The sequence below is a fragment of the Sitophilus oryzae genome, unplaced genomic scaffold, assembly GCF_002938485.1.
Source record: "Sitophilus oryzae breed Bouriz unplaced genomic scaffold, Soryzae_2.0 scaffold_1059_pilon_pilon, whole genome shotgun sequence".
Classification (NCBI taxonomy): domain Eukaryota; kingdom Metazoa; phylum Arthropoda; class Insecta; order Coleoptera; family Curculionidae; genus Sitophilus; species Sitophilus oryzae.
Window position 1 is genome coordinate 4,503,954 of NW_022145681.1, and position 16,752 is coordinate 4,520,705.

General features: G+C 29.9%; 1 protein-coding gene across 3 annotated transcripts; it reads right to left on the reverse strand.

The window, feature by feature from the left end:
• Positions 1-2,619: 2,619 nt before the first annotated feature.
• LOC115876449 (transmembrane protein 164) lies at positions 2,620-15,898 on the reverse strand. 3 transcript variants are annotated; one of them, XM_030892251.1, is made up of 8 exons: positions 15,614-15,898; positions 15,299-15,557; positions 11,663-11,822; positions 9,617-9,778; positions 7,744-7,860; positions 6,443-6,521; positions 3,755-3,855; positions 2,620-3,313 (listed from the first exon to the last, which is right to left on the reverse strand). In XM_030892251.1, the coding sequence occupies exons 3-8, from the start codon at positions 11,810-11,812 to the stop codon at positions 3,095-3,097; spliced, it is 828 nt and encodes a 275-aa protein (XP_030748111.1). In that variant the 5' UTR covers positions 11,813-11,822; positions 15,299-15,557; positions 15,614-15,898; the 3' UTR covers positions 2,620-3,094. The 3 variants fall into 3 exon arrangements, with proteins under 3 accessions (XP_030748111.1, XP_030748093.1, XP_030748102.1); XM_030892233.1 differs by having other exon boundaries at positions 15,299-15,898; XM_030892242.1 differs by lacking the exons at positions 15,299-15,557; positions 15,614-15,898 and adding an exon at positions 11,882-12,039.
• Between the last annotated feature and the right edge of the window lie 854 nt (positions 15,899-16,752).

Below are 16,752 nucleotides of genomic sequence, written 5' to 3' on the forward strand. Positions count from 1 at the left end.
AGAATAAGTGTACAACATGTATATAAGTGCTAATTTTAAAAGATAGATAAAATGTTTTGAAACAATTGACGGAGGATAGGAATGTATTGTCGTAGGATAACGTTAATATATTCAGAAATATTCTGGTCTAAACGGCAATATATTATACTGTTTTTGTAATAAACAAATAAGCCTTGACTAATCGATACAAATATATTTTAATTATTCTATTTCGCTATTATAAACATTTTTGCTATATTTTATTATATTTTTATTTAATTTTAGGCTATGCTTTTAAAGTAAAAATATATTTAAACAATGTTTAAGAAAATATATCTAGTTTAACACAGATTACTTTTCTTTAATGTCAAATTTATATTTAAACCAGTGTTTCAGTCAAGTGAATTTAGAATTGACGTTTTCATATCGAAATAATCGACAAGCATGATATAAAAATTGACACTTGAGAACAGAATTTAAATATAACTTTGAGTTTACTCTTCTATTTTGAACATTAATCCTTTATAACAAAGGAAACTGTTACTCTTCAGAAACTCTTACTTCCTTTGATTACTTAGGTACTTTTCAAAAATATAAAAATTTGATTATAATATTGGACCGTATAAACTTTGTTTATTGGAAATAAGTTTGAAATTACGTACTATGTATGTTATAAGACGGCTGGTATAGTTTGAGTAGATCAATGTACACCCGTGATGTTATTAACTACCGTATGATCAAATAAAAAACAGCGTCCAGTTTGCTCGGAAACGATGACATTCCTCATATCATTTTAAATAATGATAGTGATCTTCATTTCATAGTCATCGTTGACGTCGTTTTTTTCGATCATACGGTATATATTTTTAGATATAAAAATGTCATCGATTGTTGTATTTAGCGTAATTTTAATCCGAAAGATCAATCAATATACAGGGTGGTCCGAAGTGTATTCCCGAAACTTCAGCAGCATATTCTGCAGATAAAATTAACTAAAAAGGTTCGTATAAATGTATGTCCTAAAATGCTTAGTTTCGGAGATACAAGGTGTAGAAGTTTCATATTTATTTTTTTTAAATATTTTTTTAAATTTTTTTAAAAATTTTTCAAAAAATTAAAGTATAGTCAATATTTGGATGAAAATTGGTGTCTGGGAGTTTTTTGACACGAGAAATTTGATTTTGATATCAATATGATTCCTTGATTTGAAGAGTAATAACTTTTCGTCCGTACCCGTATAAAACTACTGAGTGAAAAAATATTCATTTCCGTGACTTTTAAAAAAAGGTCTCTTGGTAAAAATCGCTAGGAGTAATGATTCTCGAGACATAAATTATTAAAATTAAACATTGACTAAATAGTTATTAGATTGAAATCATAAATTTTAAATGTTTTTGGTTTGGTTTGGCCAAAAGTGCAATATAAACTGTTTTATGATCATTTTTTCGAAGAAAAATTTACGGTTAATTAAAAAAATAAAAAGTTCCCAAATTTATCGTTTCAGTCAAATAACTAGCTACTCAATATATATATATCGATAATGTGTGTTAACTATCAAAAAGCGACAAAACTGTGTTTTTTATTTTTATTTCTAACTCTATGGTTTTTTATGATAAAAACATAGAAAAATTTGCAAAATTAATTTCCATTTATTGCGAAAAATATCTATATTTATAGGCCGTAAATGAACAGAGGAAAGTCGCCTACACCGCACCCATAGCTGCAGGCTCACAGAAAACTTCTCTTTCACATACCTCTTTTTTGATTTAAATCATTTTAATGACTTGAGTCAATTGATATTAAGTCATTTTTGAAAAAAATGACTTAAAAAATTTAGAAAGAAAAATTTTTAAGAAATTTCAGAAAGCTGATTTAATAGTCTGAGCTAGCAACGTTTTTGAGAAATTATTTTAAGACGTCTGGCTCTTTGATATATCTTTTACTATGCTCTCTGGAACAGCATGCGGCCCGTCTGGCTGCCGATACCCGTTGCGTTCACTACTGCGCATCGGAAGAAGATAAGAAGATCCTATGTTTTTTATTAATTTAGTCCTATAAATTCTAGTATTGAATATAAATCGAACATGTCTCCATAGCGCAGTGCGTTGAGTTTCCGACCACAAACCGATGCATGATTCAGAGTTCGAATCCGGGTCAGGGCAAAGACTTTTTTATTTTATTTTCGTTTATATTCTGATAGTAAAGTATTAAATAAATCTGGTGATTCAAAAAAAAACAAATATTTAATACTTTACTATCAGAATATAAACAAAAATAAAATAAAAAAGTCTTTGTCCTGACCCGGATTCGAACTCTGAATCATCGGTTTGTGGTCGGAAACACTACGCACTGTGCTATGGAGACATGTTCGATTTATATTCAATACTGGAATTTAAAGGACTAATAAAAATATAGGATTTTCTTTCAATGCGCAGTAGAAAACACAACGTTTACCGGCAGCGAGACGGGCCGCATGCTGTTCTAGAGAGCATAGTAAAAGATATATCAAAGAGCTACACGTCTTAAAATACTTGTTTTTCCGACGTTGCTAGCTCTCGTACTATAAGACTTAATTTAAGTCTTGATTTGTGATTTAAATTTTTTTTAGAAAAGACTTAAGCCATTAAAAAATTATGTCTTATTATAAAAGGCTTAAGTCAGATATTTATATATTTTTATGATAAATTTTTAACAGCAGCATTTCTTTTTAAACAGTTAGGCGGCAGCCAAGAAGCAGAATAAAAAACAATGCTGAATACTAGTAGCAAATAAAATGTTACGTTTTCGGAACTGGCTTTAATTATTTGTCGTGTTACGCGTGCCTAGTGAGTCTGTTGTCTTTCAAGTGAATCTCCGACTCCGTTATGTAGCCCGAAAGACGAACGACAGAAATTTATTTCGAAGTACATCTTTTTGAAAAAGTTTGAAAAATTTGTAAATTTTTTAAACTTTTTGTGTAAAGGGGTAGGGTTTTGGCTACTATCCAATATTCATTTACATCCAGTACATTACAAAAGAATTGTCATAAAAGTAAATGACTTAACGACAGAATAACAGTGTCCTAGTTTATAAAAGATTCTAATCCTCTAGACAACTTTCTAATTTAATTATACGTCTATTGTATATGATCTAAATCTATATCACAATTTAAATTATCCTTAACCTTGGTATACCTAAATTTCGTTAAGAAAAATTGAGAGAGCAAGATGTACGTTTTGCATACCAACGGACACAGTAGGCCTTCGTGAAAGAAAACAGCCGTTCGGTACAGTTGGCCCCGGAACGGATCCGAATCCAAAGGGCACATGATATGGTTCATATTGATATTAGTCAACTAAAATACAAAATAAATGAAATTGAAGCCTCGTTCACAACCTCGAAATTAGCGGAATAAATTAGTGGTTTCAATTACACTTTAAAAATTTACGATCATTTACAATGTCTAAAAAAATTAGCCAACAAATTTTAGTTTACTTTTTAGTATTTTGTACGAAAAATGCATTCATATCTTTGTTAAATTTTGGGGCGTTTATAACAAATCTGACACTTAAATTAAAAACATAGTTTTAGTTTTCAGGAACATTCTATCAATAGATACTTACATACTTACGTACATATTTAGAACCACTAAATGCATATCTCCAAAACTTGAACTAATATTAAAAAAATATATTTCTTAATTCTTTCAGTTTTAGATATATTTTGGCTGTTATTATTTTTTAATTAACAAATTAAATTAGGAAAATAAAAAAAGAAATATTAAGGTAGTACTTACTATGGACACTCCTTGAAGGACGGTAAAATGATAGAAAACTAAAAAACTATAAGCTAGTACGTTCCAATTATAATCGGTGATATTTTCCACATTGTAAACGCCTGAAAATAGAATAAATTGTTATATTGAGTACTGAGTTTTCAATATGAATAAACTACCATTTTTTCTATTTGAAGAAATAATGATATGAAGTTTTGTACTATTAGACCTACATGGTTGATGGATGACATATTTTAATATACCTATTCAACAAAAATTTAAACTTTAAGCTTCTACCGGGTGCGTATCAAAAGTGGCTCACCCCTATAACTTTTTTATTTTTTCCGAGGGGTGTCTCACTCGGCTAAAAAATGTACACGTACTGCCAAAATATCCTTCCACTGCTAAGCGACTGCCAATGACTATGAAGAAGACTGCCTATGACTGCCATGTAATTATTATAGGCGACTGCCATAAGACTGCCAATGACTGCGAGCGACTGCCAAGAAAATGTACATTTAATTCCAATAGTGAGACACCCCTCGATTTTTTCATTTAAAGAAACGAGATTTGCTAGATTGACGTATTCAATTGTTTTCGGTCACATCCTGTTTCACCGGAAATGACTACAACTTTTGATTCTTAAATGGCACTTTGGCGTATTTTTTTTACTTTATTCGATAGAAAAGGACATTCTGAATAGAATGACATATTATCTGTCAACTTTGACATTTTCGCTTAATAAAAAATCGTATTTTAAATTTGATTCTAGAGTGTCATGGTTATGCTTTAAACACTAATTTTTAATCAAGGAGCCTTGGAAAAATAGATTTGAAAGTTTAATGTTTTTACTATCTTATCCTGACCGGTTAAAAGATGCCCAAATCGTGTTTTTAATCATATCTCAATTTTTTCAAATGGAACAAGGGTGGCTCATTATCAATCTGGAAAAGGCATTTTTTACGAATAATTTGATACCACAGACTTGGTATTTGAGTAAAATTTTCATTATGAACCGCATGTTATAATTTCAAATAAACCATATGCGAGAACATCAAAAGTTGACATATGATATGTCATTCTATTCAGAATGTTATTTTCTATCAAATAAATTAAAAAAATAGCGAGGGTGCCATTTAAAAATCAAAAGTTGTAGTCATTTCCGGTGAAACAGGAAGTGGCCGAAAACAACTGAATACGTCAATCAATCTTAATTTATGTCATATACTAACGTACCAAATCTCGTTTTTTTAACTGAAAACCTAAAAAAGTTATAGGGATGAGCCACTTTTCAGTTTTGAGTCGCACCCGGTATATATTATAGTAGCGTGTACCAGCGACTTCGTTCGCGTCGAATTAATCATTTGAAATGGTGATGATAAAGCAAAGCAAGAATTTCCATTAACATACAAACTGGATAAAATTTTCTCACATTTATGTCAGCATGAGAAAAAACAATATGGCGATATTATTATATAACTTGGTAATATTTGAGGGGTAGTTTCATCTCGTTGGAATTTGACTTTCGAAAAATCCGTTTGCCAAAAATAAGCTTTTTACGTCAAGCAGTTTTAGCAGAATCGTGGTTAAGAGATTACCCAACTTTTTGGAACACTCTGTATGATTTTTTAAAAAATTTCAAAATATGCAAAAAAAACAAATAAATTATGTTTGTCCAAGCGTTTTTCCGAAAGACTAACCGTTTTTTAAATAATCTTAAAATATGCAAAAAAAATAAAATAAAATATACGTGTTTAAGCGTTTTTTCGGAAACTTGACCGTTTTTTAAATAAAAAATATTGTAATATTTGAGGGGCGTTTTCACCCTCTTGGAATTTGAGATTCGAGAAACCCCTACAGTCAATCCGTTTGCGAAAAATCAGCTTTAAACGTCAAGCAGTTTAAGCAGAATCTTGATTACTCAATGGTCATATTTTATGAAACACCCTGTATAAATTTATAAAAAATCTTAAAATATGTAAAACAACAAAATAAAATATACGTGTTTAAGAGTTTTTTTCCGAAAAACTTACCGGTTTTTACCCCCTTAGAATTCGAGTTTCGAAAAATCCCTTCTTATCGAACCTCTACACCCTAAAGCCAATCTGTTTTCCAAAAATCAGCTTTTTACGGCAAGCTCTTTAAGCAGGATCGTGATTAATCAATGACCAGATTTTTCGAAACACCCTGTATACATTTTCAAAAATCTTAAAATATGTAAAAAACAAAATAAAATATATGTGTTTAAGCGTTTTTTCGGAAACTTGGATGATGCCGGACTTCGAAAACAAGTTATGCAATAGATACCCCAAAATAGGAGAAAGCATCCCATCGGAGATACCCCTAAAGCGGAGAAGATCCAAGAAGATTCGGAAGGAGAGTATAACAAAAGCAATGAGTGAAAAGAGATATTTAAACAGGCTCCTTTTTATCAAAGAGTTTATTGAAACCTTAAGAAGTACTGCCAGTATCAAAAACGGGCTAAAAAAATTGCAGTATCTCAGTAAAGAAGTAGAAATGACAAAAACAGATATGTAACTCAATGTACAATATTTCATATTGTTATTGTTTTAATTAGCTCAACTTATAGATATAGAGAATCTTCACTTCAAACCGAAACATTGTACAATACAAACTTTCAAATAAGATTTTAGTATTCAAATTCTTATTTTAATCTGAAACAATGTAAAAAAATACGTAAAAACTTACCTCCAAGTCGTAAAAGATAATAAGGCACAATGAGCATCATACAATGTTGGACCCAATAAACTGTCGCTTCAAATGGAAGCTGAAAGAATTTGAAACAGATGTTTGATTGTTGAAAGAGAAAGACCAGAAATTTCTGGTCCATTTTTTTTATAATTTTTTTCCAAACCAAACAACAATATTAAGCAAATATTAAGTATTTTATTTGACTATGAATGTCATATGTCACCTTTTAATACTTTAGTAAGTACCATTTATTTTATTACTAGTTGCGAAAAGAAAAAAAATCGTAACTGGTTGCGAAATTAATATTATAAAAACAAATTGACTTTCAGAAACATGTTCAGACACTGAACATCTTTTAAAACGTCAAAGAATTATAAAAAGTGTCACTTTATATGTCAAAATCTCTGTCCCTGCTTATGTTGTGTGTTATCTTTGGTTGTAAAGCTTCATTCAGAACTTCTAAATTAGTGGTTTCAATTAACGTAGAAGTTTATTCTTCTAATTTCAATGTAAGCATTCAGACCGTCAAAATTAGTAGTAGTAATTTTAAATTAGTAGAAAAAGTTTTTCCACTTAATTGAATTAACTTTTTCCAATTACTTAACTTCCAATTATAATTCAAAATTTGCGAGTAATGTAATTTTGACTTTTTATATCATATTTATTATTACTACTTACTATTTTTATTATCATCCGTCATGAGAAAATGTGGTTAGAAATTGAAAGTTCATTGTTTTCTAAGCTAATTATTAGGCTTTCTCTATGGATACAACTGACTACCTTACGCTGTTGCTAGGATATTCTATTAATTTTAATTGTGTTTTATAGACGTTGTGAGTGACAATAAACTCTTAACTATAAGGTATAATTAAAATCACTAATTTATTCCACTAATATCGTGATTCTGAATGAAGTGTAAGTTAAGAATAATGTTCAAATTTAATCAACATCCTTATTTGACATCTCGGATGATTCTTTCACATTCTTGATTTTTCAGGAACCGATCCTGGACTGAAAAAGTCACAATTAAACTTAGTTTATTTTAAATAATAACTATCGACAAATTTATTTGATCACGAGATGCACAAAGACATTTCGAAAGTATTTGCGAAATGAAAGATCTTTCAAAATGTCAGGATTATGAAAAGTGTCACATTGAATGTCAAAATGTGGTCAAAATTGGAAAAAAATCACATCGCTATGCGCTTCTTGCACAATTTTCCATTTTCCGTAATATGCTTTTTACAACATTCATTATCTCCGTATTACGCTATTATGTGGCCATTAACTTTACCTACCAGTCGCGTATCCGTTTCGTAGAAAACAATGGCTAGAATAGGACCATTTAAATAATTCAAATGAATTCGAAATACTGCTGTGACAGTTTTGCTGGGTTTTGCTGCCAATAAGTAAATCTAAAAGACAAAAATTAATGTAAATTATTTAAAAAAATGTTTGTATGGTATTTGGAAACAAACAGCTTCGTATATGTACAGGGTGGGTCAAATTCGACGCTTTTAAATGGAAACACCCATTTCTATAGGAGATAGACGAAAACGAATATCGGTGTCTGGAACTCAATTTTCATCAAAAACATGATGGTGAAAACCGCACATCAATATCTGTTACCGTTTCGGAGTTACCGGATGTTTTTCAAAAATGTGCATTTTTAACAAATTGCTGTAACTTTTTTGCTATGGAAAATTTTGTATTTGTATGAAAACATTTCCAAAGCACCTTTTTACGTAGAATTTAATGGTTTAAGTATAATTTTTTTTAAATTAATAATTTAGGAGTTATCAACGGAAAACTTGATTTTTTTTTTGGGACACCCTCTATATTTTTAATTAACTGAAAAGAATTTAAAATTACCTTTCCAAAAATATAGCACACTTGATATTTTGTTATAATTCCCTTCAAAATACAGAATTTTTAAAAGTTCGCCACTTTTAACTAGTAGGCTTTGGACCCCTTATTGATGATATGCCCCTTAATGGAACTCGAAAACATATTTTTCCAGCAAGACGACGCACCGCTTATGAGCGCTGAAGTTAGCAGCAAATTTTTGCATCCAATTTCAACAATAATTGAATAGCTAACCAAGATTCCAGCCGTTGGCCGTCGAAGCCGCCTGATTTAGTGCCCATGGATCTAATCCTATGGATATATTTGCGGAAAAATAAAGGTTTCTTATTCTTCCGTATAATCTAGACAAGAATTAGAAATACTTAACAGTTATGAGAGGGTATCTTTCACCCCTACTGAGTTAATGAATTTCGCGAGAAATGTTCAAAAACAGCCCCGTCTGTCCATAACAGAAGACGGTCGATATGTCGAACACCTGTAGCAAAATCTCATGTCTTGGTTTGCTATTTAGTTTTATTGTTATTAGATATAGTTTAAATGTGTGTTGATGTTGGTTAAATACATTTTAAATAGTTATAAAATTCTGAATTTCTCATAGCAAATATTATTTTCGTTTTAACTGATGCTCAAAGCTAGATTTTTTTGCATTACAGCCGGTGCCTTTCAAAGCATACTCATTTAAAGCGGGCGAATTTTTATATACTCTATATCTCGAAGAGGAATCGAGCAAAATATCAACTGTGTTATATTTTTGGAAAGGTAATTTTAAATTATTTTCAATATATTAAAAATATACAGGGTGTCCCATATAAAAAATCAAATTTTCTGTTGACAACTCTTAAATTATTAATTTTAAAAAAAATATACTTAAACCATTAAATTCTACGTAAAAAGGTGCTTTGGAAATGTTTTCATAAAAATACAAAATTTTCCATAGCAAAAAAGTTACAGCGATTTGTTAAAAGTGCATATTTTTGAAAAACACCCCGTAACTCCGAAACGGTAACAGATATCGATATGCGGTTTTCACCATCATGTTTTTAACAAAAATTGAGCTCAGCCACCGATATTAGTTTTCATCTATCTCCTATAGAAAAGGGTGTTTCCATTTAAAAGCGTCGAATTTGACCCACCTTGTACAAACAGCCAGTGAGAAAATAAATTTACTATTACTAATAAGACTAATAATAATTAGAATGAATAAAAAAAAATAAATATGTGTTAATTGAAGTTTAGATAATTGTGTAATTATTTGGATATATTAGTAAAATAATTATTTAATTAGTATTTTATTAATTACAATACCTGCATAGCGGTGGTAATGTGACAAGGATTTAAAAGGTATATTCCTGTTCTGGATGCACATTTAAAGCCAATTTCCATGCCCCAACATAGGCACACTAGAACAAGAAGGAATCTTTTGCCGGGTCTGTCTTTATCCAGTAATGGTATTGTGGGAAGGGAGCACTACAACAAGTAACACAGCTAATATTAGATAAAAATGTAAATAAGAAAATGCATAACGTGCTAGCAACTCTTACTTTTGGGTCGGTATTTGCGTGTGTGGAAGTAAATCGCATAGGGATCATATTAAGTCGGAGTGAGAGAAATGCGACGGTGTGCGGTTGCGACGTTGTCACAATTCTCCGGTACGCTTTTCCCTATCAAGTAAAGTAAAATCATGATCGCAAACCGCTTATTTGTAAAAAACCTTTTTCTTGGAAAAGATAACTAAATAAAATCATTAGATATGTTCCGAAGCATCTGAAATGGAATTATAAGGATATCGTAAGGGTGTCCATTTTTTTATAACGAGAAAACGTCAATAATCGCGATAATTTAATAACTCAACATTTTAACACATAACACGCGATAATTCAAGAACCGCTTTAGATACTCTTTATTAACTGAAACTCTTTATTTATTTTGAAGTTCGGATCTTTTACAAGATGTTTAAATAAGAAAAAATCGATAAGCTTGCTTTTTGTTAATTCAAGGTTTTTAAAAAACCCATCCATTTACTTTTAGGGCATAGCAATTTTCAGCAATCATGTAACTTTTTTATTAATAAAGATTTTCACATACTGTCTGCGAAGAAAATATATCAGAGATATTAAGAAAGTATTTGAAAAAAAACTTCAATCAATTCTTTCTAATGGATTTCGAGATATCGATGTTTGAATTCAGAGTTCTAATAGCGCGACCACAGTCGAACACCAACTCAATTCTACTTATTTTTACCAAAAATGCAAGTGTTTCTAACTTGCACTTAAAAATTTTCAAGCAATATGGAAAATTACGACTCGTTAATAAACAAAAATGTATCACGAGACGTAATTTAAATTTTAAAAACACGGCCTTCCTAGTATTTTAAGTACTGACTGGGTCGACGAATCTGCTATATTCCCTTCCACGTCTCTTAGCAATGTGCACAGCTTCTTGGTTTATTTCAAACGTTTGGCAACGTTTTTACTGTTCTCTCTTTGTTCAGTATATTATAAACGCATTATACTTGTCTTACATACGGAAATCTCGACCCAAGACTAACCTTTGCCAGCCATTAGTATAATCGAAAATGTATAATAAAAAAACAGCATCGAAGACGATCTAAAACGCGCTGTAATCGCAAATGTAAAAGCGCAGGAATACTTTTGAGGTTAGAATATTTTTTTTTCATATTTGACAAAAAAATTGCATTTTTTCTCAACTCAAGCTCTCTTTGTTCTACTTTTATTCTTATTTTTGTCTAAATAACATTGGTAATACACTTAGTTTTATAGAAAATTTGTTAATTTTGAGGGCCAAATGAAACGGATCCCAAATAGCACTAAAAATATAATATTTTTTTTTAATCTAGTGCATTTTTTTGTTTAAAATCATTATTAAAGCTATTTTTTCAAAACAAAAATACAAAAACAAAAATTATTAGAAAATTCAGTAGAACTGGCAAATCAAGTGTTAAAATTCTCTATAACGTCAAATATGTGTCTAATATTTTTAAAATATTTTGAAATTCCGTGCATAATCCGCATTTTTTTTATTTAAAATTAATACTAAAAATGGTTACTTTTTGATAAAAAAAGGAAAAATTTAAAAACCGTGTGTCAGGATAGTTCACTGGACCCACAGTAGGTGAGGGCATGTTAAATTTTTATTATCATATGTTTTCAAAAGGAATGTTTGAAAATATATGACAATAGGATGACAATACAATTTTTTTTATATATATAGAACGTGAATCATAGACACAAAAATTATGAAAAATTTATAGCATAAGGCTTTATATGTACCATAATCTCAAAGATAAAACATAATAACGAACAGCATTAATAACTAGTTATATTAGCTTACTTTAGGGAAACTCCAACAGAATAAATATAGAGTGGCTATTAATATTAGCATGGTTTCAATTCGCCGCCAAGTTATGTTAACATAGTTAATACATTCCGGTCCAGCATATTTTGTAATTGACATGTCTATTCCTCCTGCTGCACAATCCATGTTTTCTAATCTACAAAACAGTAAATAAGTTCAATTATTAGTTAAATAAGTGTTTTGCTCAGTAGCTACTCCTTTCCAAATAGTGATGAAATATTGTATCAAAATGCACAGTAAACAATTTATCCGAATGGAAATTTTGCTTGTATAAAAAATAGTTATTTAACGAAATATTTATATAGAAATAAAAATTGTATAAAATAAAACTGTAAATTTTGATGGGAATGACTGTCAAGAGTGACAGACGGGGGTAGAAAGAGGGAACCTATAATTTTGAAGTCAAGTCATGAAACTATGGCAGCGAATTATTTGGTCAAAAAACGATAGGTTAAGCGTTATAATATGGTAATCGCAAAACAATTTCCGATGCACGTGATCAACTTTGAGTGACAAGCGATGGCGACAGCGCTGCCAGATTGTGATGGAGTTATGAGATGAATCTTAATTTAAAATTGACAAACAACATATTTATTATATCATTTTTTATAGAGTTTTACGTTTTATTTTTAATTTAATAACTAATATTTTAGTGATTAATTGATTTATTTGTTTTATATCTTATTTTACTTATTACATATTGGCAAAAACTAGTCCATTATGAAGATTATTATAAGCGTTACTATGGGTTATTCTATTACAATAAATAGAGACAAGAGGAAAACTTTTTTATTATTGATATTTTGAGAAAAAATCATTCTTCATAAAAATTTTACAAGGGGCTACAACAGTAAATAAAAGCAAAAAAAGCAAGAAAAAATATATTATTAGTTAATTTTAAGTGAATTTCATAAATGATCGGTTTACTATACTATACAGGGTGAGTTTCCTATGATGTTCTCTATGGGTATCTCGGAAACTACTGGAGATAAGAGAGTCGGTTAAATGGGGAAAGAATTGCAGTTTTGTGGGGTCATAAATATGCGCCTTTCAGATTTTTAAAAAAGTTCATGGATTACTAGATATTTTGTAAAAAACAAATATCGGCTATTTTAAAAATTGTCCCTAATTCCATTATAAGCTATTTTAGACAAAAAGTTTTCCGATAAAAGTTATAGATAATCACATCCTTAATGAGACTGTGTCCTCCGATTTTTTCCAAAGCCTGTCACTTTTGACATATGACACAAACATATGTTTTTTTAAATGGAACCCATAGTTGGCCATGACTTCATAAAAAGCGCCATTTTCTAAGCTTTTTAGTGATATAAGCTATAATATCTTTTCTTCGAAAAATTACTGAGTTATAGCCAATTCTTATCATTTTTAAACAATATTTCACTTAGGTAGCCATGGAAACAAGTTTAATCGCCCTTGCTCTCAGAAATGTGAAGCTGTCACGTCCAAACTTTAAAAATTAAAATAAATAAAATATCTTACAACGCCATAAGTGGTAATAACAAGTAAGGGGGGTGCTATTAATGCACAAACTAATAATCACAGAATTTAATAAAAACTAACTTTGAAAGTGGTATAATGTGCTATCAAACTTACTTTTCTGATTGCAATCAAAGGTAATAAAAAACCTTTATTGTTACATTCTCGTTTAAAATAGTTAAACAAAAACAGGAAAGCTACAAGCTCTTTGCTTCGACTCGTTAAATGCTTCGGCATATTTTCAACACACAATTTCAAGAAATGCAATACAAAAACTCGAAAATTTAGTTCTTAAAAGAACTGAGTGTTTAAAAGTGCAATTTTTAAAAAAAGACTATGAAAATATAATAATAAAGGATAATTGTGAAATAATAAAGGACAACATTGCTGAACACGGCGCGGCGCAATGTGACCAACATAGCGATAATAAAATTCGGTTTAAACTAACTTTTGCAGCTTTAATCTAAATAAAATATCTGTTACAATCATTTGTTCTATGAAGTAAAGTTATAAAATGAAAAGCTGTTGGGTATCTTAAATTATACAACAAATTTAAACATTTTTACAAAAATTTCATTTAGTCAGGTTTATAGACTTTAGTGTCAATGTCGAACGATGACGTGCTTCGGAAAATGTTTTGCGATTACTATAGGTATCTGTGTTTCTCTTTGGTTAAATTAAAGCATATATTTTATAGAACCCTAGGAATAGGTGATGACGTAATTTTTGTTTAATATTTCTTTTATATTTGTAAAATATTCGATACCTATGTTGTTTTAATGCAGCTGAATATAATTTTATTTTATAGAAACATAATCTGTAAGGTGTTCTACTTGAAATACTGAAGAAAAATTCATCTACTTTTGACACACCCTGTATATACTGTGTAATAATTATTTATAACTGTATTCTAGAACATTTTCGAATAATCTATACGGACAGTAATAAAATATTTGCAACTCAAAAATCTAATTTTATAAATTTAGGAGAGCTTTAGACGTTCAGGAAATGTACAATACTATAATAATAAAGTTGTCATATTTGAAAAAATACTCCTCAATATATACAGAGCGGTCAACAATGATTGAATTAGTTGTGTGTTAGTAAATTTTAGGATTAGTGATTGGTACTAATTCTAAATCAAGTCACTGACGTTCTTTGGCTTTTTTATATTCTTGAAAATTTAAGTTTTGACTTTGTTATTTTGCAAAATCGATTTTTTTTTTCATATAATAAATTACCATTTTTCAATACAACTCTAGGGTTCAAATTTAGAAAGAAATATTTTCATATTTACGGCTAATTTTCATCCTGGCGTTCAAAAAATAAGGTTAGAATTGAACAGCAACCGTTCAATTATTAGCATATTTAAAAAAAGCATTTATTACGAATAATTTATTACCACACACTTGGTATTTCGATTCAAATTGTCGTTATGAACTGCATGTTAAAATTTCAAATAAACCATACGATAAAATGTCAAAAGTTGATATTTTGTCAACAAAAATGCATTCAGAGTGTCATTTTCAAAACGAATTTTAAAACATTTTATTCAGAGTGTCATTTTTTAACGAATAAAGTAGAAATATACCGACGGTACCATTTAAATATCAACAGTTTTGTAGTCATTTTCGGTGAAACAGGAAGTGACCAAAAACAATTTAATATGTCAATTAATCCTAATTTATGTCATATGCTAACATAGCAAATCTCGTTTTTTTTATCTGAAAAAAAGTGATAGGAGTGAGCCATTTTTGAGACGCACAGTTTGATATAATCTTAAAAACGAATAAAATATAACCAGCGATTTTTCTTTCAGTTAACATGATTACCTGAAATGACCCGAAGAAGTGACAATTCTATTCTGTGAAATAAACAATATATCCCTCACAAAAAGTTTAACAGTCTGCTTAAATTTAACTAAACAATAATAAATAATTTTTAGTAAGCATTAATAATAAAAACAAAAAATCAATCTTTGTACTCACTCACTTCGCTGTCCACTAATCGCATTAATAAATTATAAACTTACCGATATTATTTTTCAAAATCAATAAAGAAAACCTTGAAGTATAAATCTATCATTAATAAAACATAATCTAAATAAAACCTTACCTTTTTTGATATAAATATATCCTTCCTGGAACCTAACACTGCTGACCCAATACCATTTGATCTTTCATTTCTATATAATTCCAATTGGAAGCATTTCCAGACATTCTGACGCCTTCGGAAACTAAACTAAACTTCGATACCTATCTTCTATATATTGATAGAAAGAGACAAAAGGTAAAAGTTTGAAACAAAGATTAAACTTTTCTTATAAATCCTCGTTTTCTTTGGATCTCAAATAACTTTCGATAACGCTAAAAAACTTTTTTTAAAGATAAAAACACGGTTTTGAAGATTAAAAGATGATGCAATACGCACTGCGGGTTAAATTTTTGGCAAATTTCCAGAAGAAACTTTGTTATGCATAAATAAACGAAACTAGGTTAGAATTATACCGATATCGAAGTATCCACATAACATTATCTTATGTTGGCAGGATAATCCGGAGAAATAGCAAAACAGCATGATATCCAGGACACTTCCGTTTACATACTAATGACGGCTATGAGCTATTTCAGTGCTAATTACAGGGGAAATATAACCTTATTTTCGTTGGATCGTAATAACAAACCGTAGGTACGTAGGCGGTCTATTTATAAATCTGGAAAGGCTGGAAACCCGCAGTCTAGCCGAGCCAGACTGCACTTGGAAAAAAATAGGTTTAACGCCATCTGTCTTCAACGCAATAAACGAATATACGGTGAAACTCTTTCCGGGCTGTTCCGGGCTATATCGATTGGATTTCCTACAAAATCAATGAGGATAGAGGTTTCTAGGTGAACATATTTTCTACGATATAAATATTATTTAGATAGTTTGGTTGTAGATGGCAATATGATAAAGAGTAAGGAATAAAGAAAAGTATAGTTGTAACAGATATTTAATAATAGATATTTTAAATAAGTATCATAAGTTAACTATTTTTTTTTAAATATGTAAGTAGTATACAATCGTAGAAAGAATCAGAGTTGGCTTAGAAATGAAGATCGTTACCATTATTGTATATAGGTATACCGTATAATCGAAAAAAAAACACATCCAGTTGGCTTGGGAATGACCATCGATGACATTCCCCATTTAATTTTACATATAAAATGACAGCGATCTTCAGTTCATAGCCATCGCTGACGCCGCTTTTTTTCGATCGTATAGTATAATTCATTGATCATTATTTTCAAGCCTACTTGACGCCATTTTTTTATCATATTGGTATTTGTGATGTGTGAAGTTCAGTATACTGTTCTTCTTTCACACTTCACATAATATACTCTTTGATCTCTTCCACAAAATCATTAACGATTAATTTTGAAATAATTATTTTTTGTGTTTCTATCACATGAACAAAAGGAACTTTGGAACTCTTTTTCATTTGCCAATTAGGACGGCAATCTCCCAACTCCATCTATTAACCAAGACCATCGGGAGGGGTCTTATCCCTCCATCCCCCTTTTTTATTC

Excerpts from the sequence above, each read along its gene's own strand:
- LOC115876449 (XM_030892251.1), bottom strand. The coding sequence starts at position 11,812 with ATGGATTGTGCAGCAGGAGGAATAGACATGTCAATTACAAAATATGCT. Across the intron at positions 6,522-7,743 it reads ACGAAACGGATACGCGACTG|CTTCCATTTGAAGCGACAGT; the intron begins GTAGGTAAAGTT and ends AAATTCTTTCAG. Across the intron at positions 3,314-3,754 it reads TCCTTCAAGGAGTGTCCATA|TTGACTAATATCAATATGAA; the intron begins GTAAGTACTACC and ends TTTGTATTTTAG.